At 39.8% G+C, this 26,422-nt stretch overlaps 3 protein-coding genes, 1 long non-coding RNA gene and 1 other non-coding gene across 5 annotated transcripts; 2 read left to right on the top strand and 3 right to left on the bottom strand.

The window, feature by feature from the left end:
* The first annotated feature begins 2,476 nt into the window (after nucleotides 1–2,476).
* LOC143863026 (uncharacterized) lies at nucleotides 2,477–17,977 on the top strand. Its single transcript, XR_013240663.1, has 3 exons — nucleotides 2,477–2,899; nucleotides 16,351–16,693; nucleotides 17,493–17,977. It is a non-coding gene; the product is annotated as an uncharacterized LOC143863026 (long non-coding RNA).
* Nucleotides 8,388–8,477, top strand: LOC143870146 (small nucleolar RNA SNORD96 family). Its single transcript, XR_013244940.1, has one exon. It is a non-coding gene; the product is annotated as a small nucleolar RNA SNORD96 family (small nucleolar RNA).
* Nucleotides 17,978–20,993: 3,016 nt separating the features above from the next.
* Nucleotides 20,994–21,347, bottom strand: LOC143869882 (uncharacterized). The gene has a single exon (XM_077376441.1). It carries the CDS (start codon nucleotides 21,345–21,347, stop codon nucleotides 20,994–20,996), a length of 354 nt encoding a protein of 117 aa, XP_077232556.1.
* Nucleotides 21,348–24,598: 3,251 nt separating this feature from the next.
* Nucleotides 24,599–24,982, bottom strand: LOC143869883 (uncharacterized). The gene has a single exon (XM_077376443.1). The coding sequence runs from the start codon at nucleotides 24,980–24,982 to the stop codon at nucleotides 24,599–24,601; it is 384 nt and encodes a 127-aa protein (XP_077232558.1).
* Nucleotides 24,983–25,027: 45 nt separating this feature from the next.
* LOC143869884 (uncharacterized) lies at nucleotides 25,028–26,116 on the bottom strand. Its single transcript, XM_077376444.1, has one exon. It carries the CDS (start codon nucleotides 26,114–26,116, stop codon nucleotides 25,028–25,030), a length of 1,089 nt encoding a protein of 362 aa, XP_077232559.1.
* Between the last annotated feature and the right edge of the window lie 306 nt (nucleotides 26,117–26,422).

A 26,422-nucleotide genomic window follows, 5' to 3' on the forward strand; every position in this document is an offset into this window, starting at 1 on the left:
TGGTCTCGTCTTCTCCTTGAACCCGTTTGTGAACGGTGTCTCATTTTCTGAGTCCATTTGTGAATGGTCTCATGTCCTCTTTGAGCCCTCTTGTGAAAGGTGCCTCATTTCTCAAGTCCATTTGTGAATGGTCTCGTCTTCTCCTTGAGCCCGTTTATGAACGGTGCCTCATCTCTCGAGTCCATTTGTGAATGGTTTCGTCTTCTCCTTGAGCCCATTTGTGAACGGTGCCTCATTTTCTGAGTTCATTTATGAATGGTCTCATGTCCTCCTTGAGCCCGTTTGTGGACGGTGCCTCATTTCTCAAAAAATCAAAAATTCATCAAATCCAATCCCCAATTCAAAAAATCCAATCCTACGTCAAATTCAAATTCATAAAAATCTCTAAATTTTTCATTGTTGAATTCATCAATCAAAGCTATCTTGTGTCGTCGAGCCCGTTTGTGAACGGTGCCTCATTTCTCGAGCCCATTTGTGAATGGTCTCGTCTTCTCCTTGAGCCCGTTTGCGGACGGTACCTCATTTCCCAAAAATAAAAATTCATCAAATCCAATCCCCGATTCAAACAAATCCAATCTTACGTCAAATTCAAGTTCATGAAAAATCTCATGTCCTCTTTGAGCCCTTCTGTGAAAGGTGCCTCATTTCTCGAGGCCGTTTGTGAATGGTCTCGTCTTCTCCTTGAGCCCGTTTGCGGACGGTACCTCATTTCCCAAAAATAAAAAATTCATCAAAACCAATCCCCGATTCAAACAAACCCAATCTTACGTCAAATTCAAGTTCATGAAAAATCTCATGCCCTCTTTGAGCCCGTTTGTGAACGGTGCCTCTTTTCTCGAGGCCATTTGGGGATGGTCTCGTCTTCTCCTTGAACCCGTTTGTGAACATGTTTCTCATTCTCTGAGTCCATTTGTGAATGGTCTCATGTCCTCTTTGAGCCCGTTTGTGAACGGTGCCTCTTTTCTCGAGGCCATTTGTGAATGGTCTCATCTTCTCCTTGAGCCCGTTTGCGGACGGTACCTCATTTTCCAAAAATAAAAAAATTTATCAAATCCAAATCCTTAATTAAAAAATAAAAATAAAAATCCATTCCTACGTCAAATTCAAGTTCATAAAAAAATCCCTAAATTCTTCGAGCCCGTTTGTGAACGGTGCCTCATTTCTCGAGTCCATTTGTGAATGGTCTCGTCTTCTCTTCGAACCCGTTTGTGAACAGGTGTCTCATTCTCTGAGTCCATTTGTGAATGGTCTCATCTTCTCCTTGAGCCCGTTTGTGAACGGTGCCTCATTTTCTGAGTCCATTTGTGAATGGTCTCGTGTCCTCTTTGAGCCCGTTTGTGAACGGTGCCTCATTTCTCGAGTCCATTTGTGAATGGTCTTGTCTTCTCCTTGAGCCCGTTTGTGAACGGTGCCTCATTTCTCGAATCCATTTGTGAATGGTCTTGTCTTCTCCTTGAGCCCGTTTGTGAACGGTGCCTCATTTCTCGAATCCATTTGTGAATGGTCTCGTCTTCTCCTTGAGCCCGTTTGTGAACGGTGTCTCATTTCTCGAGTCCATTTGTGAATGGTCTCGTCTTCTCCTTGAGCCTGTTTGTGAATGGTGCCTCATTTCTCGAGTCCATTTGTGAATGGTCTTGTCTTATCCTTGAGCCCGTTTGTGAATGGTGCCTCTTTTCTCGAATCCATTTGTGAATGGTATCGTCCTCCTTGAGCCCGTTTGTGAACGGTGCCTCATTTCTCGAGTCCATTTGTGAATGGTCTTGTCTTCTCCTTGAGCTCGTTTGTGAACGGTGCCTCTTTTCTCGAATCCATTTGTGAATGGTATCGTCCTCCTTGAGCCCGTTTGTGAACGGTGCCTCATTTCTCGAGTCCATTTGTGAATGGTCTTGTCTTCTCCTTGAGCCCGTTTGTGAACGGTGCCTCTTTTCTCGAGTCCATTTGTGAATGGTTTTCTATCCTCCTTGAGGCCGTTTGTGAACGGTGCCTCATTATCCAAGTCCATTTGGGAATGCTTCTTATCCTCGTTGAACCTGCTTGTGAGCGGCGTCTCATCTCCTTCTAAAAACTGTTTGAGAGCGATCTTTGTCCTTTCCCTTCAGAATCCATTCGAAAATGATATCTCATTCTCTAATTGCCCGTTTGTGAACGGCGCCGCATCGAGTTTTTATTATTATTCAAGTTCTAGGGTTTCATCTAAGGTTTTGCATTATGTTAAGGTGCGTTGTGTCTAGAGAGTCCTTTGTCGATTAAAACTACGCAAAATGGTTCTGTCATTTTTAACTTTGGTATTCAATGACTACGTCATCTCTACCAAAGAGGGGCATCTGTAGACACCCCATTTTGTTTTGTTTTAATCAACAAATAAATTAGTGTGTTAAATCCATGTGAGAACCCCCTCTATCATTGATTTATATGTTTTAGGTCATTAATATCTTGATCTGACTTTACGGATCATCAATCGGGACAAAATAAGCTAGGGTCACTTCATAGCCCGGACCCTGATTCCATTCCGAGACCCGATTTCCGTAAATCGTTAGATCAATGGCAGATCATGACCTGGGTCTAACCATCCAAAACCACCTAACCTCTCCTCTCATCCTAACCATTCAAACCTCACCTAACCTCACCTAACCTCTCCTCCCATCATAACCATCCAAACCTCACCTAACCTCACCTAACCTCACCTAACATCACCTAACCTCACCTAACCTTACCTAACCTCACCTAACCTCACCTAACCTCCTATCCCATTCTCCTATAAATACCCTCTCATCTCACCAAAGAAAAAAAAAAAAAAAAAGAAAAGAGGAGAGAACCCCTCTCTTAGAAAATTCAAGCCCTCTCTCTAGACCAAATCCCTCTTCTCCATAAGTTTGCATGGAATATCGTCTACAAAAAGGTATGTCTTTTGGAATTTTATTTTCTTTTCTATATTTGTAGGATTGAGTGTTGTTTTGCGTATATTTTGGTTGATGTCATGTTTAATTTTGTACTAGTTTGGCCTTGGTCATGTTCTCACTTATGCTAAATATAATTAATGTGTTAGGGTCATTAGAACCTATTTGCAATGGGATGTTGAAATCATTGGCTTGTTAGGGAATTTAGATTTCTTTTGGGAAAACAATTCATTAAAAATTTTGAACATTTACAAGAAAGAAAACTTGAATTTTACATGAATTATCAAAACCCATTTAATTTGGCTTACAAAACCTCCATCTTTCAATTGATAACAACAGCCCCCACTCCAATTTGATAACAACAGCCCCCACTCAATCTCAAGAACCCAATATCCATACCCCACCTTGCCAAGTAGATAAAAACAACCCCTTTTTCAAACATCCCATTTGAATCTAATCTCAGGCCCATTCAAGCCATTTTTCATATTCACCGTCTTTTAATCACTAAAAAAATAAGAACTATCAAAAGAAAACATGGGGGTGCCAATATCATTCCCGTCATAGTGCTAGCTGTTAGACTTTAAACAGATTTTTCGACCTCTAAACAACAGAATCGTGGGAAATGGTTAACTACAAAGTCGTAGATATTTTCGTGCCGTTTCCAACGAGTATTCGTGCTAGATCAGACAGCGAGCGGTTAAAAAGTTAAGTCCAAAATGGTTGCGGCACACCTTTAGGCATTTCCAGTTTAATGTTGCTGTCCTTTTGTTTGCAACACAAATTCGAACCTCTAAATCACAGATTTACAAACAATGGAGAACTACAAAGTTGTAGCCCTATAAAAGATCTTTCCAACGCATGTTTGTACGTTGAATTTGGCCAAGCGGTTAAAGAGTTACGACAGTTTTAGTGGGCTGCATTTGTCAGATCTTTTAATGGTCAATGGTTTGTCGAATTTGTGCAATTGTCAAAACTTGGTTGTGTTAACGTCATTTTCCAAACCAAAATCGAAAGACATTAATCTAAAGTACATCCAACCTAAAATTAACAAAACTAAAATTCACCCATTTAAAATCCACTGATAAAAATCCGTTAAAAGCCATTAACCAAAAGACCACTAAAAATTTCAAATGAAACTAAAACCTTCTAAATAAACAACTTTAAAAGCTACCAAACACACTAAATACCTTCAGATAATAAAAGCTTCAAGAAAACTCTAAAAGTTTCCACAAACCCAAAAGAATTCGAGATTCCCAAGAGCCGGTGGATTCAAAATTCCTTTAGGAACCCTTAGAGCCCAATTTAGGAACACTGGTGTCGTGTCGTGTCGTGTCCTAAGTTTTAGGGAGTCTTAGGTTTTAGGGAGTCCTAGAGTCAGGAGTCCGGCCTCATCACGGACGCTTGCTATGTATAGCAACCGTGCCATAGGTCTAGTTACACTAGTCACCCAATCTTTCCCTAGGACAAGCCTAGTAAACTAGGATGTAAGGCAAACCTGCATTAGTCTAAGGGACCATTTGCATTTAGATGAGAATCATATAGCATCTTAGATGAAATCCTAAGATAATAAAATCTTCAACTTGAATTAAATAACTTCTCCTAAAACTGTTGAAACAGTCAATCCCGTCTAGGTCGGTGTCTTAGTTGAGTTAGGCATATGTAACTTAGCTTAGGTGCACCGAACTACGTCGACTCTGATCCCAGTAAGGCTTGGGTACGTAGGCAGCTTGGATGTCTGATGGCATACCACCCGCGAGTCGGCACCACAAACAAATTGTGGTGTTTTGTATATTAATTTTCTCGTAAATACTTAATCAAATCACTTAGGACTTTCCATGAAATTAGAATTCTAGGAGAACTTTCACTTAGATTGAATCCAGACAAATTAATAAATCAAGATACACATTTAGGATTCTCATTGAAATTAGATCATAGGATGCATGTCACTTAGTTCGCACATTAACATAGAGTTGAATGAGCCATTTAAAATAAATTTAAAAGAGTTAGCTTTTGGAATCGAAGACCGATTATCGGGCAGGAATGGTGCATGTGGCGGATAACTCCCCATACCTTCCATTCTCGTAACCAGGTAGCGAGTCTAGATTTCTGGTTAATTACGGGTCCTAGATCCCACATCTAGGTGGCGACTCTGTCAGTCTCTTTCGTGTGGAATTCGGATTGCCTTAGTGATCCCAAGTTCACAGGAAAGATTAATTCAAATCAACATTAAAATGCACACGCCAATCGCGTGGATACGAGAGACCAAGAGAGAGAGAGCGGCGGCTCGCGCCCCACACCCCTCTCGCGGGATCAGGGTACCACAGTGGGGCACATCATGAATTGATCTGAAACACAGTGGGGCGGATCATGAATTGATCCATTTGGGCTTTTTGTGTCCTGTTGTCAAAAATTCATGTCAAAAATGCATCTCAACATCTACAGAAGGACTTGATTATTATATAATGTTGCGCAGAGATTAGTAGGCCCTACTTTCAATTGATCTGAACCGTCTACTTGACGGACTTGGCTTTGGATATCTTCTGACCAAATATATACGCATTTTTTTTGGGGTGTTAGGTATGTGAGCTCAAGCTCAGATAGCTTATCTGAGCTAGCCAATGTAAATACACCATCTCCCAAGTTGTTTGACTCATCCAACCCATTCATTCCATATAACCTGACATAGATAGGGTGTTCCTAAGAAACCATCTCTATTAAATCATCCTAACCATTCGATCTGTATGTGCACAAAATGAACCCATTTTCTAGCCGTCCGTTTTAAACCTCCAGAAATCAATGCTTACCATGATCCTATGGAGATGATTTCTTAGGGACACCCTATCTATGTTAGGTCCTATAGAATTAATATCTAACTTAACCCAAACAACATAGGCACCCACCCTATTTACAGTCTCTAGCTCATAAACCATTTACCATTTTATTTTATTGAAAGGGAAAAGTGTTTGTGAGCTAGAGCTCATTTAAGCTTATATGAGCTAGAGCACGCAAACATAGGGAGAGGACCACAATTTTTTGGATGATCCAAAGCACTCATCTGATAGGCCTTCATATGGATATGGTGTGCCCAACAAATTAGCTTCATAGAATCATCCTAACCCTTCCAATTTTTAGGTTAAAATCGACGGGTTATAAACCTTCATAAATCTGCCCATTTTTTAGCTCCACAAATGGACTGGCTTGGATGATCCTATGAAGCTGATTTTTTGGGCACATCCTATCCATATGAGAGCCTATCACATGAATGCTTTGGACTATCCAAACTTTGCGCCGCCCCCCCCCCCACGCCAAAAAAAATAAAATAAAATTGTGAGCTCTCTAGCTCAAATAAGCTTATATGAGCTCTAGTTCACAAACACTTTTCGGAGTATCCATCGGACGTCTGGATCCATTGACACCCCTAGTGACAAAGCTTTCATTCCGTAAATCTATCTCTTTTACGGAAAATCAGGGGAGATATTTGTTGCAAATATTTCCAAATCTTTCTTCCTAAATCTCTCTCACTACTATGAGAAAGGAAAATAAGAGGATATGGAATATCTCTAGATCTCACATACTCTCTCTCCTTCATTCCGTAAATCTATCTCTATTACGAAAAATCAGGGGAGATATTTGTTGCAAATATTTTTAAATCTCTGTCTCTCTCTCTCTCTCTCTCTCTATCTCTCTCTCTCCCTGTTATGAAAAAGGAAAATCAGGGGATATGGAATCTCTCTAGATCTCACATACTCTCTCTCCTTCCATTACGTTTTTTTTGCAAATCTCTCTCTCTAAATCTCTGCCCCTATTTTGAGAAACAAAAAATCAGGGGATATCAAATCTCTCTCTCTCTATTCCGTACTAATTTTCTTTAACGTTTTCTGACTTTTGGAAATCATATTAGTTTCCCCTCTAACTCGAAGGGAAATGATAAATGCGTCCCTTTTCATCAGGCGAACACAACCTAAAATCTCAGTTTGGTATTATTATACAACTACAACATTGTGGGGCGCTTCATGAATTGATCTGAAAGACAGTGGGGCGCATCATGAATTGATCCATTTGGGCTTTTTCTGTCCTGTTGCCTAAAATTCATGTCAACAATGCATCTCAACATCTACAGAAGGACTTCATTATAATATAATGTTGTGCACAGATTAGTAGGCCCTACTTTCAATTGATCTGAACCGTCTACTTGATGGACTTGGCTTTGGATCTCTTGTGACCAAATATATACGCTTTTTTTTTTGGGTGTTAGGTATCTAAGCTCAAGCTCAGATAGCTTATCTGAGCTAGCCAATGTATATACACCATCTCCCAAGTTGTTTGACTCATCCAACCCATTCATTCCATACAACCTGACATAGATAGGGTGTTCCTAAGAAACCATCTCTAGACAATCATCCTAACCATTCGATCTGTACGTGCACAAAATGGACCCATTTTCTAGCCGTCCATTTTAAACCTCCAGAAATCAATGCTTACCATGATCCTATGGAGATGATTTCTTAGGGGCACCCTATCTATGTTAGGTCCTATAGAATTAATATCTAACTTAACCCAAATAACATAGGCACCCACCCTATTTACAGTCTCTAGCTCATAAACCATTTACCATTTTATTTTATTGAAAGGGAAAAGTGTTTGTGAGCTAGAGCTCATTTAAGCTTATATGAGCTAGAGCACGCAAACATAGGGAGAGGGCCACAATTTTTGGATGGTCCAAAGCACTCATCTGATAGGCCTTCATATGGATATGGTGTGCCCAACAAATTAGTTTCATAGAATCATTCTCATCCTAACCCTTCCAATTTTTAGGTTAAAATCGACGGGTATAAACCTTCATAAATATGCCCATTTCTTACCTCCACAAATGGACTGGCTTGGATGATCCTATGAAGCTGATTTTTTGGGCACACCCTGTTGATTTCTTGAATCACTACTAGGTTCTTTAAGAATTAATTTCTTCATAGGGAAGTGATGTTCAAAGAACTCAACATCCCTATATTCAATTATTGTGTTTTATTCTAGGATATTTTCAACTGATTTTAAAACTAGAAATCTATAAGCAGTTCTATTTTGAGCATATCCTATGAATACACAGTCACAAGTTTTAGGTCATAGTTTTCTTTTCTTTGGTTCAGGTATTCCAACCTTAGCCAAACAACCCCAAACTCTCAAGTGAGTTAAACTAGGCATTTTGTTATGCCACAGATCATATGGTATTTGACCCTTTTTCTTTGGAGGTATCCTGTTATATATATAACAAGCCGAAAAAAGTGCTTCCCCCCACAAGTTCAAGGGTAAACCAGAACTAATCAACATAGCATTGAATATTCATCTATAGAGTCTTAGTATTGTTAGCCAGTGATGATATCATGTTATGCTTTTATGCTTCGGTGTTATTTCTTTTTCTTTCTCTTACTGTTCTATATTTCAACTTGTTGTTACTGTGCTAGGAATGAGTATTCGTCTATAGAGTCTTAGTATTGTTAGCCAGTGATGATATCATGTTAAGAAACACCATCTTTCGGGACTGAATGGCTTTCAAAGCCTTGTTGTCATTCTGCAATTCTGAGGCCTCCGCCATCCTTTTTTCAATTTGTAAACTTTGGATAATTAGTCAAGTGTTTTTTTTTTTTTTTGCATTTATGCACAGTTCCTTGTGTTAGGGAATTTAACCAGGTAGAACTCACCCCTAAAAGATAGCCGTTAAGGGGAAAGAACCCACTCCCTTATAAGCCCATCCACATCGTTACACTTTTCCGATGTGGGACTATTTTGCTTTCACGTGGAACCCCCCAACAATCTCCCCCTCCACGTGGACGCACCGTGGACAATCTCGTCCCTCCACACGGCAGGAACATGGGAACTACAAGATCTTCCCCGAGGGATTTTTCCATCTTCGGAGGCATACCGAGATCTTCCCTAAGGGACATTCCCGCCCTCGGAGGCAAACCGGGGTTACCACACCCTGAGCTCTGATACCATTTGTAGGGAATTTAACAGGGTAGAACTCACCCCTAAAAGCTAGCCGTTAGAGGGAGGGTGCCCATTCCCTTATAACCTATCCACACCCCATTCATTCTTCCGATGTGGGACTATTTGCTTTTGCGTGGAACCCCAACAATCTCCCCCCTCCACGTGGAAGCAACGTGGACAATCTCGCCCCTCCACATAGCGGCAACGTGGGAACCACGAGATAACTACACCGGGGTTTCCGAGATCTTCCCCGAGGGACATTCCCGCCCTCTGAGGAAAACCGAGGTTACCACGCTCTGAGCTATGATACCACTTGTTGCGGAATTGGGGCTCAAATCAGCCCTATGCGGTGACCCGTTAACAATCCGAACACGAAAGTGTGTTTTCGGATTTTCGTGTTAACAAAACACAGCGTTACCGAAGTAGATTTGCAAGAACAAATAAATAATAGTGCAAGCCAAACCACAAAAAAAGTATAGAAGATTTACGTGGTTCACCACACGATGTGTGTGGCTAAGTCCACGGGAGAAGACTTCAAAAGATTTCACTATGTGGAAAATAAGTGGGTTACAAGAAGCACTCACCGGATTACAAAAGCTCAAAGATTTCTCTGGATTACACAAGATTTGATCTTTACACCCTCTAGGATCCAAGTACGTTCGCTCCCTAGAATATCCTTGCTCCTTGTTCTTCCTCGCCCAAGAGAGATACAAAAACCATGCCCTTCAATCTCTAGCCATTCAAGATGTTTTTCTCTCTTCTTCTTTTTCAAAGTCCAAGTCGTATCCCCTCTTCTCTTGGTTTTTCAAAAACATATACATGTGTATAATGCCTCAAAAGATAACCCAAGCGTCCAATCCGATTTTGTTTTGTGAAGATGTATATCACAATAGGCAAGAGTCCTATTATAAAAGGATTTCTTTGATAAGAAATCCAACATGAGAAAACGTGTCTGTCTTCGAAAAATTCAAGGTAAACACAACATTCTCCACCTTGGCTTGAATTTGATTCAACCACCACTTGTAAATATCTTCCATAACAAAGACTTCACCACACCCTGAAGGGTGCTAGTTCGACCCAACTTGTCGAATGTTAATCAAGTTCAAGCAATGCTTGAACTTTTCCGTCGTCACAGGCTTAGTCAACATATCCGCAGAATTGTTTCTTATGTCCACATTTTCCAAAGAAATTTCATCTCCGTCAATGACCTCTCTAATGAAATGGTACCTGACATCTATGTGTTTTGTCCTCGCGTGAAAAACTTGTTTCCTTGCCAAGTCCAATGCACTCTGGCTGCCACAATACACACTAGTGTTTCCTTGCTCGATCCCAAGTTTACTTACGAGTCCTCTCAGCCATAAGGCTTCTTTCACTGCTTCCGTTACTGTCATATAATCTGCCTATGTAGTAGACAAAGCTTTAGTCGACTGTAAAGTGGATCTCCAACTGACAGGTCCCCCAGCAAGCGTACAAGCATAACCTGTAGTGGACCTTCTCTTGTCCAAATCTCCAGCATAATCGGAATCCACACAGCCCATGATATTTCCTTTTTCAACATTGCTCTTATCAAACAAAATCCCAATGGACGATGTACCCATCAAATACCAAAGTATCCAGTTGACTGCTTGCCAGTGTTCTTTTCCTGGGTCTACCATGTATCTACTGACAACACCCACTGCCTGTGCAATATCTGGTCTAGTACAAACTATAGCATACATCATGCTGCCAACAGCATTCGCATATGGAACTCGAGACATGTACCTCCTTTCTTCATCTGTAGTAGGTGACAACTTAGAGGAAAGTTTAAAATGAGCACCAAGTGGGGTAGCTACCGGCTTCGCTTTATCCATCTCGTACCTCGAGAGCACCTTCTCAATATACTCCTTTTGAGATACCCATAACTTTTCCTTTTCCCTCTCTCGGCGAATCTCCATTCCGAAAATCTTCTTTCCAGTGCCTAGGTCCTTCATTTCAAACTCCTTGCTCAACCTGTCTTTTAACTTGTTGATTTCCAACATGCTTGTAGCAGCTTTAAGCATGTCATCAACATATAAGATCAAAATAATGATAGAGCCATCACCAAGGTCTTTGAAATAAACACATGAGTCATACTCACTTCTGTAGAAACCCTGTCCAATCATGAAAGTATCGAACCTCTTGTACCACTGCCTAGGAGATTGCTTCAAGCCATATAATGACTTCTTCAACTTGCAAATATGGTCTTCTTTTCCTTCTACCTTGAAACCTTCTGGTTAATGCATATAGATTTCCTCTTCTAGATTCCCGTGCAAAAATGCTGTTTTCACATCAAGTTGCTCAAGCTCAAGATCAAATAATGTTGTCATGGCAAGTAATACTCTGATCGAAGTATGCTTCCCTACCTGTGAAAATATCTCATTGTAGTCCACTCCTTCCTTTTGAGCATATCCCTTTGCCACCAAACGTGCTTTGTATTTTTCTCCACCATTTTCTGAGCTTCCTTCCTTTTTCCTGTATAGCCACTTGCATCCAGTCGCCCTTTTGCCCTTTGGTAACTCTACAAAATCCCAAGTCTGGTTCTTGTGAAGAGATTCCATTTCTGCACCCATTGCATCCTCCCAATACTTAAAGTTTTCGCATGCAACTGCTTCTTCAAATGTAGCCGGATCTCCACTTTCTGTGACCAATGCAAAAGTCAACATATCCTCATAGCCATATCGTACAGGTGGCTTATGAGTTCTTTAAGATTTTCTAACCTGTAATTTTGACTGGTGCATCTGCTGATCAGGTAATCTTGCTTCAGGAAATTCAACTTGAATATTTTCTTTCGTAAGTCTCTTGGAGTATCAACCTCCACCTCAATGGTCTCCCCTGTGTCCTATTTTCCTTCTTCACCAATCCGCTTATGTGACTTTAACATAGAAGATTCATCAAAAATAACATCTCGACTAATGGTTAGCTTGTTAGAAGAAGGATCCCAGACTATAAATCATTTGACCCCACTTGCATATCCAAGAAAGATACTCTTTATAGATTTTGGGTCAAGTTTAGAGCGTTGATCATTTTTAACATGAATATAAGAAGGGCAACCAAATATTTTCAAAATAGAATAATCACTAGGTTTACCAGACCATACCACTTCTAGAGTTTTGCAAGAAATTACTGTTGAAGGTGACCTGTTGACCAAGTAACATGCTGTATTAACCGCTTCTGCCCAGAAGTCCTTCTCTAATCCATTATTGCTCAACATACTGCGAGCCCTCTCTAGAAGAGTCCTGTTAAGTCGTTCTGCAACTCCATTTTACTGTGGAGTTTTCGGTGTAGTAAAGTGGCAAACTATGCCTTCGCCGTTGCAGAACTCAATAAACTCAGATGACTTGTATTCTCCTCCATTGTCTGTCTTCAAACATTTTACGTTCTTTCCAGTTTACTTCTCAGTCATCGTTTTCCATTGCTTGAATGTAGAAAACACCTCAGATTTTCTCCTTAGAAAGCAAACCCATATTTTTTTAAAGTAATCATCAACGAACGTCACAAAATAGAGAGAACCATCCTTTGAAGCAACTGGGGCTGGTCCCCACACATCTGAGTGCACACAGTCTAACTTGCCCTTGCTTCAATAAACTGGCATTTTGAAACTCTCCCTGTACTGCTTTCAGAATACGTAATGCTCACAGAAGTCCAACTTGCAACTTTTAACACCCTTGAGTAGATTCCTTTTACAGAGCTCTCTCAAACCTTGCTTACTCATATGCCCCAACCACATATGTCATAGCTGTGTCAAATCAGTCACACCATCTTCTTCTGTAGAAACGGCTACTCCACCTACCACTGTATTTCCCATCAACTCATAGAGATGATTTTTTACCATCTTTGCCTTCATGATTACAAGAGAACCCTTTACAACTTTCAGAGTTCCACCATCTCCAATAAACCGACATCCATTGGTGTCTAAAGCACCTAAAGAAATCAAATTTTTCTTTAGCTATGGAACATGTCTAACTCATGTCAAGGTTCTAATGGTTCCATCATACATCTTTATGTTTACTGTGCCCATCCCAACTGTCTTGAAAGAATTGTCATTCCCCATCAAAACCGAGCCACCATTCAACTGCTCATTGTAGACACCCCATTTTGACTGGACCCAAGTTCGCAGTGTTTGTGCAAAACCCCATCCAATCAGTTAGTTAGGACCCCAAATTCTACCCTAAGCTAGGTTAGGGTCCTACCAGGGTCCCTACAAAATTTCGTCGTGATCCGAGTGCGTTAGCCTAGCAAACAAATCAAAACAATGAGCGTAGTACACTTCCAGGAGTGGGGTGAACTTATCCTGTGAGAGACGAATTATGGGGCAGATGGGACACGATTTGGTCGTGCGCCCATCACTTTTTCCGCGCAACGGCGCGCCAATCAAATGGGAGTGCCAATATCAATAGCCTCTTTATTGTATAAAAAGAAATATGAAAATGAAAAAAAAGGGAGTTCATTTTTTGTTTTCTCAGAGAGAGGGTTTGAGAGAAAAGAGAGCTCGATCTCCATGTCCATCTTCTCCGGTCGATTTTCCGATCGGATTGTATTCGCCCGCTAGCCCCATAGACTCCGGTGAGTTCGCCTCATTTTCCTGTCATCAACCGCCGGCCATCGCCTCTACCATTGTCCGGATCCGATTTCCCTCTACAAATCTGTCCATAAAAAGAGAAATTTCAGATCTGAGATTTTGGATCTGAGAGTAGAAAAAGAGAGTGAGAGGAATGATGTTCAAATTCTAATCATGAGAATGTACCTCAAAAGCCTAAATTGTGCTCAAAATTGAGAAATGAATATAATAGGCACTAAAGAGAAAACTTGTAATGAAATGTGTTTTGAGAATCATGCTTAATCATCTAATTAGACTTAATCCATCAAAAAACATGAAACAGTTTATTAAGGGATACGAAAGCGACAATGAAGTTGATAACTAGCTTGATTCTGTAGGAAAAAGTAATAGACTAGTTGTCTTTACATTATGATAGAGTTGCTTGTCCTATGATAAATTGTTTGAATGTTTGTATCTGCTATCCTAAGTGTATTTGCTTGTTAGTTGTATTATAGCACTCTATATATGTTTACCACCCCTTGATTGGTGTTAGCTACATGGTAAATATGATAAAACTTAATGTTGAAAGCTGCTCAAGTCGGTGCTCATGCCTTCTTTTGAAGGAACCGTACCATCACCTTAATTAAAACATTTAATTATTGACTATGTGGTAGCATCTAAGCCTCTACCAGTTTTATGTGCTTTAACTTGGTATATATATATATATATATATATATATATATATATGCAATTATTTAGGAGGAGCATGTCTTGCTAGGTTATTCCATCATTTCATTGGATATCATTTGATTATCCTTAGCAAACAAGAAAATTGTAGCCCAATGGTTGATCTTCAACTAATCATTCGAAAACCCTTGTAGAACCTTTTTGGACAGCCCTTTGGAGTCACACTATATGATTCATAGACAAAGGGGAAGCTAATTGTCAAATATTTCCTTCTCTGGGTTTATCATATGGTGTTTAATGTGTGTATCACTTCGCTTATGATAAGCATCCTCATTTGAATCTTTATTGCTTCAATGAGCATGTTGTTGGGGTTGTCATCTGTTCTTATAAGAGATTATCTCTCATTCTGACAGATGCACGTAGGTTGAGCCTTAGTGTCACATCCTTCTTAGTCAAAACTAACTTATCTTGGATGGCCTCATGTTGTTTATTAGCTTTGTCATTGATAAGTACTCTTACTTGAAGCTTCATTGCTTCATTTTTTTTGTTCTAGTTAAGATTGTCTTGTATCCTTGATTTGAGATTCTCTCTCATTCATGACAAGTGCTCTCAGTTTCTTAGGCTTCAATGTCTTATTCTTCATTGTCTTTGACTTATCTTGGGTTGTAGCATGTGTCTATCACTTCACCAATAACAAGTACCTTGTCTCTTGTGCCCTATCTTCTAAATATACTGGAATCTCCTTCATAGAATCAATTTTATTAAAGAATTATTGTGTTATCTATGAATTCACAAACCTATCATGCGCTCTTGAAGTTATTTGAATCAATCACCATGATAAGTCTCCCTGGCTAAGCAATCACTGTCATATCCTTGGCCATCTTGCCTTGTCATGCCTTGTCTCTTATGTCTCTTATCCAAGGCCAATGGCAAATTCTTAGGGGGGGTACTTAGATGTCTCATTTCCTATGTTTATATGGATCATTGTAATGTGCTTACATTGTCCATCATCCCATTAGTTATGCTTAAACTGCAAATCTTTACAAAAAAATTGCTTGTCATATACTGTTTTCACTTTGCTTCTAAAATCTTTTGTGATAAGCAATAGTAGGACTTAAATGGATATATCATTCATGTTTTCATGGGTCACATGGTTGTTTTTATTGATACCCTTTTCCTGTGCCCAACAAACATATCTCTGCATCATCTTTGTCTTGTCATGACTTGTTTCATAGTAGTTATCTATTACCAATGGCAAAGATTTAGGGGTGGAGCTTAACTTTATGCATCTTTATTGATCATAAGTATAATAGGGTCGTGTTTAGATTGTCCACACTACTAAACACCCTTTTCCTGTGCTTAAACTTCAAATCTTTACTCACCCATAAAAAAAGGGTCAATCACTTCACTTCTTGATATTGCTTCGCTTTTATCATGCATGTTTCAACACAAACATCTTATATTCATCATAAATAGTTAGGGAGAGTGATAATTGCATAGCTTGGCATTATATTTTGAGCTTTCACTATTAAAACCTCCCTTTTTGCTAGCTAAAAGGGGGATAATTTTGAAATTTATTAGGAAGTTCATATTCTATATGGATTGCTTGCTTTATGTTGTCATAATACACGTGTGCATATAGTGAGGGGGAGTAGTACTTCATTGCAAGTATCTTTCTAATGCTTATTTATCTAACCTTTTGATATCTCCTGCCTCCTAATCAATTTGGTTTGCCATCATAAAAAATGGGGAGATTGTTAGCCCAAGAGTTCCCATGGGTTCAACCATGGTTTTAAATTTTGACCGAAATCCAAAATTTCGGATAGAAATTTCGGTGAGGAACGAAACCGAAACGTACCGAAATCGAAATTCCTGAAATTTACCAAATTTCGTTCGAAATTTCATAAATTTAGGGAATTTCATCGGAATTTATAATAAAATATTATTTTTTTATTCCGTTAAAGAATTTTGTTTGACATTACAAAAATTTTGGCGAAATTTCATAATTTCGATCGAAATTTCATCCAAAAAAATGGGATTTCACGTATAAATACCAAATTTTGCCCGAAATTTTGGGATTTCGGCTGAAATTTCAGTTTTGGATAAGTCTGAAATTTTAGCCGAAACCGAAATTTAAAACCAAAGGTTCAACTAATCATATTTTCCTTGTTGTTTTGATTTATTGGAAACCCAAATTGATTAGTCTTTATAAACTAATGAGTTTCCTTGTAGTGTTGTGCCTTAGACAGGGATTTGACTGTTCATTACAACTTAGCACAATTCAACACTACACATTGCTTGAGGATCAACATGCACAAATGAACCAAGAGAGGTTGCACATATTGGGGGCATCATCTTTGGAAGATGTCCAAGTTAAGAGCTCAAGTTGAGGATCCCACAAGCATGCCTTGCACAATGCCAAAGTGAAGCTTGGAGTTGAACAAGTGATGGTGATTTACTTATGCATTCAAAGTGAAGAATCCATTCAAGAGAGACTCATGTGGACCAAGCATTCTCAAGTGTTCACTTACAAGCTAAGAGCCCAAGGATGACCTTTGAAGCCAATGCAATCAAGGTTCGTAAGTAGTTTCACTTTTTAGACTGTATTGGAGATCTCATTCAAATGGTTTTTGCATTTCAAAGTGTTTTTCAAACCTTTTTCAAAACCACACTTGAGACCTCTTTCTATTTCATTGAAATTCATTTTTAAAGATCCTAGACATTGTTAAAACAAAAGTCCATAGCTCAATAACCAAAGCCCAAGTGTCAAGTTGAGGTAAAAAGTGAATTGACATCAAATTGGCATTTGCATAGTAGACCAAAGACCTTAATTCCACTTTAATTGGTCGAAATAATTTTCAAATATTTTTATCATATTCCTCTCACTCTTCTCATGTTCGTAGAGTACAAGAACATCAAAATCTGATGAGAAATGAGAGAGATATGAACTTTACAAACAAACCTAAAATATTGTTTTTAACAGCTGCGGGCGATCGGATCGGTCGACCGCCGTGTCCGGAGACACAAAAATAAAAATTTCCAGCGCACTAGGCGTGGGCGACCGAGTCTGCATAAGAAACTAGCCATTGGGGCATAACGGCTACTCGATTTTTTGACTGTTTTGATCTTTTTTTCCCAGATTACACCAAACGGCCATGAATCATTGTGGGCTAGAAATATGATACTTTCTCGTAGATATTAGAACTTTTTGACCTATTGGAAACCTCATTTGAGCGTAAACATTCAAAACCCATTGATTTTTTCAAAGAGCTTGAACTTGACAATCATTTGAAGAAGATCGCTTTTAGGCTTTATTGTTTTCTATCTTTGAAGAGTTTTGTGAGCTTCATAATTGTATCAATCCTAATCTATAGGTTAAAGAGTGTGCTTCAATCTTCGCCGATCATTGTTATCGAGGGTCTACGATTCGGCCTGTGAAGAAAGGTGAATCTAGTATTTGATGACAAAGATTTGTTCCCTTGAATTTGTGTAGTGGAGATTCTACGACCCGGAATCCGGCTATAGTCGGATTCAATTTAGGAGAGAATACCCAAAGAGACTAACTTGGAAGAGTGGAGTAGGTATTTTGGGTAGACCGAACCACTATAAATCGTTTTGTTCACCTCTTGTGATATTTATCTTTTTCTATCTTTTATCTATTTCTTTTATGATTGGGGTGCTTTTCTCCACTTTAGCATTTGAATCAACATTGAAAACCTATTCTTGCTAATCATCTCTTAATCAAGTTGTAAATCAACTAGGGTATTAAACATGCATCAAGCCTATTAGTCCTAATTAACTAAACCGGCTTGATTGATTAAAAGTTTAAAACTAGGGTGAACTTAGTGAATAGCTTTAAAAGGCAAGAATTTTGTAAAAAACAACCAATTCACCTCTCTCTTTGTTATCACACTGGCATCTCAGAAACTTCAAATCATCAACATACCTTGTCTCAAGTTGATCTTCACTCTCTTGAATATCATTATGTGCCATGAGTTTGTAGAACTCTTCGGTGTAATCCTTTTGGGCCTGTATTAGTGATTGATTTTTGTATTGCATCTGGTTTTCTGTGCTTTTCTTAGTTTCTGGGGCGTAGTAATTTTGAACTAATTTTGTACTGCTAGTTTAATATATCGTATGGAAATGTGGGCAAAGAAGAATATATTGATCTTTTTACCAGCCTCTAACAACTGATTCTTAACTCTCAAATCATTTTCTACAGGTCTCTTTGTTGTTACTGTTATTCTGCAATTCTGATACCTTTTGTTATGTACTTATGTGCATTGCCTTTGATAATGTTCTTTTGAAATTTGCCATCCTTTTTAAATTTATGTCCATTGACTTGATCATGTGTTTGAGGCATGTGTCATCTTTTTTAATTTGTAAACTTTTGATAATCAATCAAATGTTTTTGCTGCAGTTTTGTGTCTTATTGTTGGATGAGATTTTGCTTGTACTGTCTTGTATTTGAAACTAGGACAAGTCCCTATCTCTTGAATTCTTTTTGTTTGTTTTTATTTTGTTAGAAATGAGATTAAGGTTAGAAAGAGAGTACAAGAAGATGAGTGAAGGATGGAGAGTCTCCACTATGGAGCTCCTCATGAATATGAAGTATATATAGGCCCAAACTAGGGCAATAATGTACAATGACTACAATACCTTCTACACTATAAGTAATGACTAAACTACCATGAATACATGTTATTCAACACTCAGCCTCAAGCTGGAGTGTATACACTGTGGAATTCCAGCTTGCTATGAGGGAGACTACATCAACAACTAAAAAGTACAACAAAAAGGGCCATACATAAAATAAAAAATAAAAAAAAAGCCGATATACACATCCAGCTTGATATAGCACTCCCCAAGCTGGTGTGGTGAGTATATAATGAATGCATAATACTAAAAAGGACAGCGTAGCCACAGTAAACAGCATCGAGATCAATGGCCATAAAAAAGAGCAGCTCCCCTGAAGTAGCACAACAACGAGATTGATCAAACAAAACCTTCCCCTGAATGAGAGTAGGACGAACAAATCTGCATATCACGAGCAATGGAGGCAGCATGGTAGGAACAAGTAGGATCTAGCAAGCAAACGGGGAACACCAAAGTTGCGCGCAACGAACATCGACGAGGCAACACAACGCCAAGTGAAAAGAATAACAACCGATGGGGAAACTATCGGAGACAGGGTCGACAGGAAAAATATTGTCGCCTATAAGAGATCTGACCAACGATGGATATGGAACCCATCGCCCGGAAAATGAGGGAGAAGATAACCAACAACGATGGGGAAACCATCGTCTGAAGACTATGTCGATGGCATGAACATCGTCGTCTGAAAAGATCCTACCAACGATGGAGAAACCATCGCCCGAAAAAGAGAGGTTGACATGCCACTTCTTGGCGGCCCAACATTCTGAGCCGTACATCATTGTTGGCCTCACAACTATCTTATAAAACTTTTCCTTCAGCTTGGTAGGTATTTTACGGTCGCACAGAACTCCTGAAGCTTGTTTCCACTTCAACCAACCTGCTTTTATTCTGTTGTTAACATCCTCTTCAATCTCTTCCTCCTTATGTGGAATTGAATAAAGATAGCGAAAAATATCTCTCTTAGGTACCTCCTGTCCAGTCATATTTACTACATCCTCCAAATCAAACATCTTTTGGGAGAGATGGAGAAGTGATCCTCTTAGGGGTGAAATTCCTTGTGGTTTTTTATCAGGAATTTTAGCGAAAGAAGGGTGCTCCTGCTTATCTTCTAAATCTTCTGTTAAGATTGCAGAAATTTTGCATCCGAGGTTGAGCATCTCTTATTGGCACTGGGAAAATGCTCATCTTAAAGGGAAGACTGCGAAGTTATTTTGATAAGTATCTATCAGGGTTTTGCAAGGTTTTTTATGGTTTCTAGAAAAGAGGCGGATTGACTCTTTTGGTTGGCGGCAGTTTCTAACTCGAAGGATGGGGTGAAGGTGGAATGTTTCAAGGAATTTTGGTTTTTTTGTTTCTATGCCCAGGAAGTCTTCATACGATGTAAAGCATAGGGGCACTCCTCGTCCCGATCTTATGTAAAATTCATATGATTTATAATATAATACGTCATATTTCAAAAAAATAAAAATTTACTACATCCTCGCCCCGCCTCCTTACATTACTAAAGTTGCACTCCATATACTTTGTCTTAGTCTTGCTCAGTCTAAAATCTTTGGAATCCAAAGTAGTTCTCCATAACTCTAACTTAGCATTAACTCCTTTGGTTTCGTCAATTAATACTATGTCATCTGCAAATAACATACACCATGACATCTCGTCCTGAATACCTTCCATAAGCTCATCCATAACTAGAGAAAAAAGAAAAGGGCTTACAGCTGATCCTTCGTGCAGTCCTATTGTAATTGGAAACTCACTAGACGTGACATCCGTAGTTCTGACACTAGTTACTGCTCCATCGTACATATCCTTAATCATATCAACATATTTAGTAAGCTTTTTTTTCCTTTCAAGGACCCACCACCACATACACTCCTGGGAACTCTATCATATGCTTTCTCCAAATCAATGAAAACCATATGAAGGTGCTTTTTATTTTCTCTAAATGTCTCCATTAACCGCCTAATCAAGAAGATAGCTTCCATAGTCAATCGTCCGGGCAGGAAGCCAAACTGATTCTCTGACACCTTAGTCTCTTTTCTTAGTCTATGCTCAATTATCCTCTCCCAAAGCTTCATGGTGTGACTCATTAGCTTAATTTTCCTGTAATTGATGCAACTCTGAATATCCCTTTTATTCTTATCGATAGGTACTAATGTACTCTTCCTCCACTCATCAGGAAACTTCTTGGTCTTCAAAAAATTGTTAAAGAAGCTAGTTAACTAAACCAAAATCACATCACCCAAGTATCTCCAAGTCTCAATTGGAATACCTTCAGGACCCATAGCCTTGCCTAATTTCATCTTTTTCATAGCCACTCTTACCTCTGATGTTCGGATTCTACAAACAAACCTCCGGTTTGTATCATCAAAACCGTTATCAAGTTCTCCCAAATTCGCTACGGGTTCTCCATTAAACAACTTATCGAAGTAGCTTCTCCACCTCTCTTTAACCTCGTTTTCTTTTACTAACAATCTTTGATTATCGCCTTTGATGCATTTTATATGATTGAAGTCCTTGCTCTTCCTTTCTCTCATCTTAGCAAGCTTGTAAACATCTTTTTCACCCTCTGTCATCCCTAACCTGTGGTACAAATCCTCATAGGACTTGCCTCTATCTTCCCCTACTGCCTTCCTAGCTTCTATATAATTCTCAAAGGGATTCCAAATAACACGAATCTTAGGATGTTTGGTCTATCATTTACCTATCATCTCAGTTTTTTTCTCTTTCTTCTTCTTTTTCTTACTAGTATAATCTGCCTCCATAGGAAACGAAACCGATCAACTCACTTTGCATTGACCTCCGCATGCAGTCGTCACCATTAAAGGGTCATCATTTTGAACCGTGCCCATCAAGGCTTGATGGGGTGAACTTCGGCCCACATAGCAAACCTTTCCTACCTCCGCGAAATTGACATTACAAACAATAACTTCCACGGACAAATCCTAGCGGATATGAGTTGCATGTCCCAATTGCGATCTCTCAATCTCATCTACATGTAGAATTTCAAGTCAATCTAACAGTCCATGTCAAAAACTAGAATACTTGGATTTAAGTTCCAATGAACTTGTTGGGATGTTTCACCCACTCTGGAGGCTATATTTATTGAGGTTTCACACGAACAAACTCATGGAAAGCCTTCCACCATCTCACTACAACATTGATTCAAGGAAGAAGAAGAATGCTCGAAGCCTCTTTGTAGGCGTCTGTTACAATGAATGCTCTCAATCTCTCCAGACGTAGAATACAAAATGAGCCTAGGGAGATCTCCTTTACAAATTGAATGAGCAAAATCAAAGCTTTGAAGGAGTACAATGGAAAATCTTTGTAAACTCTTACGTTCACTTGTATATTTGATTTCCAAATTGTCAAAAGATAAAAAATGATAAAATTAAGTTCATATTCATAGGCGAGGATCTAATATTGCCGTTGAGTGTAGTTTGGGCAAGTTTTAATAAGAAGAACCCCCAAAAAGCAACTAGTTACTCTGCAGGTGTACGACGCTGTTATGTTCTCAACTGTGTATACGATTTGGGGGGGTGACATCCAATTTACACGTACGCATCGCTGTGAGGAGTGAGCATTAAATTTTTTGAGATTCGATCTAAGTTGTTGATCAAGATCTATGTGATGTGATGGGGATCCACAACAGCTATGATTTGGACCATAGGATCGTGATCGGATGTGCTCCAATGGCTAGCACTTGAAGTGCATAGGATCGAGTGACAATAAATAGTATTCGATCAGATGCAATCTGGATCGTCGGATCACGACCAGTGACGTACCAAGCATCAAAGGCTGATTGTGTGTGATCCGAGTCGCTGATTAGCCATCAGTCACGATCTATTGGTCACGATGGAGGTGGTGGTTTTACTAAGACTAACCATTGCTCTAGGATCGATCTGGACCGTAGATTCATAAACAAGCACAGTTTTAAGAGTCTAAGAGTCAGATGTTAGCTCGATCTGATATGGTGGTCTGTAAAGGTGTATTTCGCCCAGAAAAGACATCAATAGGTCTATAAAATGACCAGAAAGTTACCATTTCGAGCACATATGAATTCCTCAGCTGGGACATCCAAATTTAGAATTTCCAAAGTTATTTTTACTCTATTGAATCCTTGCCCCATCTTAAATTAAATGGGTCTTCATCAGATTCATCCGATCAATGTGATCCCAACGTCAATTGCCCCGCCTTATGAATCACGTAGATAAGGAAGAAGTGAGTCCAATATGTCTTTTATGAAAGAGCATGCATGATTGTGACTTACATAACATTTTCCTTTTGATAGTGGCACTCTTGACTTGCACTTGAGTTGTCGACTTGACTCAATATCTGGACACAGATGGTCCTCCAATCAAAATCTTTTTTGCACGGCAGCTAGGTCAAGTAAACGTTGGCAAGCCCACTCAATTGAAATTTTTAATGTAGGATCGGGTGATCTAGACCATTGATATATTGGTCATATATCTGGCCCCAAAATCACGCTAATGATGTAATCCTACACCATTAGTATTCAATAGATGTGGTCTCTTTGTCTTGCTATGGCACTAAGTCGCATGGTATGTCAAACACGGCAAAATGAGTCTGATGGCAACCATTAATAGTCACTCTGTCCATCTTAGGTCTCTCAGTCTCCCATCGTCCCTACCTCTAATTAACCACTTGGTAAACTAATATTATATGAAAAAAATATTCATTGTTGCCGAACATGGCCTACATGTGCTATTTGTAGACCTGGCAAATGGATGGGCCGGGCCGGGCCTCATAAAAAATGACCCAGGATTTTACGGGTCACAATTTTATGAATCTGTACCCCACCAGTACGGGCAGGGTGGACCCCCTGGTCAGTCGCTTTTCTTTTTTTTTGCTGTTTTTATTCCCACACTATATTAGGATGATCCAAACCGTCCATGTGATGGGTCATAATGTAAATAGGTTATGCCCAAAAAATCATTTCCATAGGATGATCCTAGCCCTCTGATCTATGGAGGAATTGCATATTATTATTTATGGAAACCTGTACAGATCGGAGGGCTAGGATCATCCTATGGAAATGATTTTCGGTGGGTGACCTACTTACGGTGTGTTCCATCACATGGACGGTTTAGATCATCCTATGATGTGGTCAGGACAGTACTTTCTGAAAAATACCGGACTATAAGGGCTTACACAATATAAAATTTTGATCATTTGGGTTTGACAAGCACCCGCGGGTACACCAAGCCCAGCCCAGTTTTGACGTGACCTGTACGGGCCGGGTCAAATTTCTACTGGTCATACCCAGAGCCACGGGTCAGGGTTGATCTGCGGGTCTGGATCACTTTTTGCCAGGTCTAGCTATGTCTCACTTTGGTAAAGCGGCCCCATCCATCATGCCGTATGACCCGCCATATAGACAATTGGATCAATGGTCCCTTAGCCGTTCGTATAGTTTGGCCCACGTACCATATAGGCAAGTGATATAGATGGCCACCGTGAAAAAATATTGCAGGGAATATTTGTGGGGCCAGTTGTGAGAGATGTACGTGAGGTGAAGAGACTTGATGAGGTGGGAGTGAGGCAAACAAAACTTGATATTACACTATTAGCGAGGGGTGTGGAGGAACTTCCTCCAACCCGATCTGGAGCGAAGTTTTATTCAATGAGATCCCTGTTGTGCTTTTTTTTTTTTGATGAGTAAGCAGGGGTTAGGGGTTAGGCAGGACCCAACCAGCCATTAAGAAAGAAAAAAGGTTACAACTAAGGGGGCTGAAACGCCAACCAAAAGGGAACAAGCTCCCAACAACAGTAAATCCAAAAGACAGACTTACAAAGCTTGGAGGAATTACAATCTGCAGTACTCATTTCCTTGCCTATTAGTATCCAGGAGGTGAAGGAGAGTCGGGGGAGACAGAAAAGGAGGGATGTCTGTCCCTTTGCATGAGCATTTCCGTTTGGAAAGAAAATCCGCAACACTGTTTCCTTCTCGCCAAATGTGAGTAATCCTCCAGTTATGGAATTGGGATAAGAGCTGGTGAATTACCTGAATACGATTGAAGCATCTCCAAGGAATTTTAGTTTTTCCATTGATTACATCGGCTGCACTTTTAGAATCTACTTCCATCCAAATACTAACAAGACCCAAAGATGAGGCCATCTGTAATCCCGCAAGAACAGCACGGATTTCCAGGGCAAGAATCTCCTCCCGCTCCACATTAACAGAGAACATGGAAACAAGGAATCCATTGTTATCCCGGATTGCTCCGCCAATACCTCATCCTTCAGCATCCAAAGAAGCATCAGAGTTGATTTTATAAGTCCCTTGAACCGGCTTTAGCCAGGAACAAAACTCGGGAGGTCGGAATTTGGGGCTTAAGGTACAGCCAAAGTTAGAGGCTATGGCCCTATTGCTTGGATTGTCCTCCTCCTCAATCTTCATACCCAGGACCTTTGATCTAACCAGGATTAGAATTTCAGACAGCAGCGTTGAGTTGGGGAGGGAAATTTTGTGGAAAACACGATTATTCCGTTCAATCCAGATGATGTAGATTGCTGCTTCGAAAGCAATGTAAGCCAATTTTGATGTTTGACCTGCACCTTTGAAATTGTTGGCAAGCCACAGCTCTTCCTGTAGAAGGTCTGGATTTGGATTGCGCCTGTGCCCAAGCTTCCCAAGAATAATATTCCAGATCCATTTCGAATAGTTACATTGAAAGAAGAGATGAGTTACAGATTCCAGTCCAAAATTGCATAAAATACAGCTCCTGTTTACAGAGGGGTCCAGGAATGGGAGGTTATCAGTGGTGCTTAGGCCATTTTTGAGAGCTTTCCATGAGACAAGAGCATGCCTTGGGATATGACAGCTGAACCAAATTCTTGAGGCCCAGCCAGGTTTAACAAATTTCTGTCTTGTGACTTCCCACCCACTTTTGGCGGTGAAAAGGCCATTACTGTTTGGTTTCCAAATAGGAAGGTTGCTAGCTGTATCATTGAAAAGGACTTCGGAAAGAATGGCTTTTTCTCGGGCGAGAGATCCGATGTTCAGAGTTGGATTCCAAGGTCCATCAAGGTGAATTTGGTCTAGGGAAGTCAAGGATGAAAGGGAGGAGACAGTATTATGCCTGGGAATGAGGGATGATAAAACCCCCCGCGGATGCCATGGCTGGTTCCAAAAGTCGATGTCGGCTTCATTTCCCACCAAGTAGCAGATATGGGGTTTAGCCAAATCCCTGCTCCTAAAGATACTCCTAATCCCCCAGGATGGCTTAGAAGGTTGGTTAATGGTCCAGAAGTTTTTTTTTTGATGTATTTCAGCGAGAACCATCTGTTCCAGAGGCTGTTCGTGCCAGAAATGATAGACCATACCTGCTTGATTCTGAGAGATACATTGATGTCCCTGATGAGCCTAAGGCCAGTACCTCCCTCCCTTAAAGGTTTGCACAATTCATTCCACGAAACTGAATGGTGGGAATTTTTTGCCTTCAGAGCTACCCCAGATGTAAGATCTGAAAATTGTCTCTATCGTGTCCATGGCACCCTTGGGGATATCAAAAGCAGATGACCAATAGATCATGAAACTGTTTAGCACAGTCTTTACTAATTCAATTCTGCCAGCTTGGCTAAGGCATTTGCTAGACCAACTGGCAATGCGCTTACAGACTTTGGTGAT

This window comes from Tasmannia lanceolata, unplaced genomic scaffold, assembly GCF_043159265.1.
Source record: "Tasmannia lanceolata isolate RefF3 unplaced genomic scaffold, GAP_Taslan_0.1 ptg000003l, whole genome shotgun sequence".
NCBI classification, from domain to species: Eukaryota; Viridiplantae; Streptophyta; class Magnoliopsida; order Canellales; family Winteraceae; genus Tasmannia; species Tasmannia lanceolata.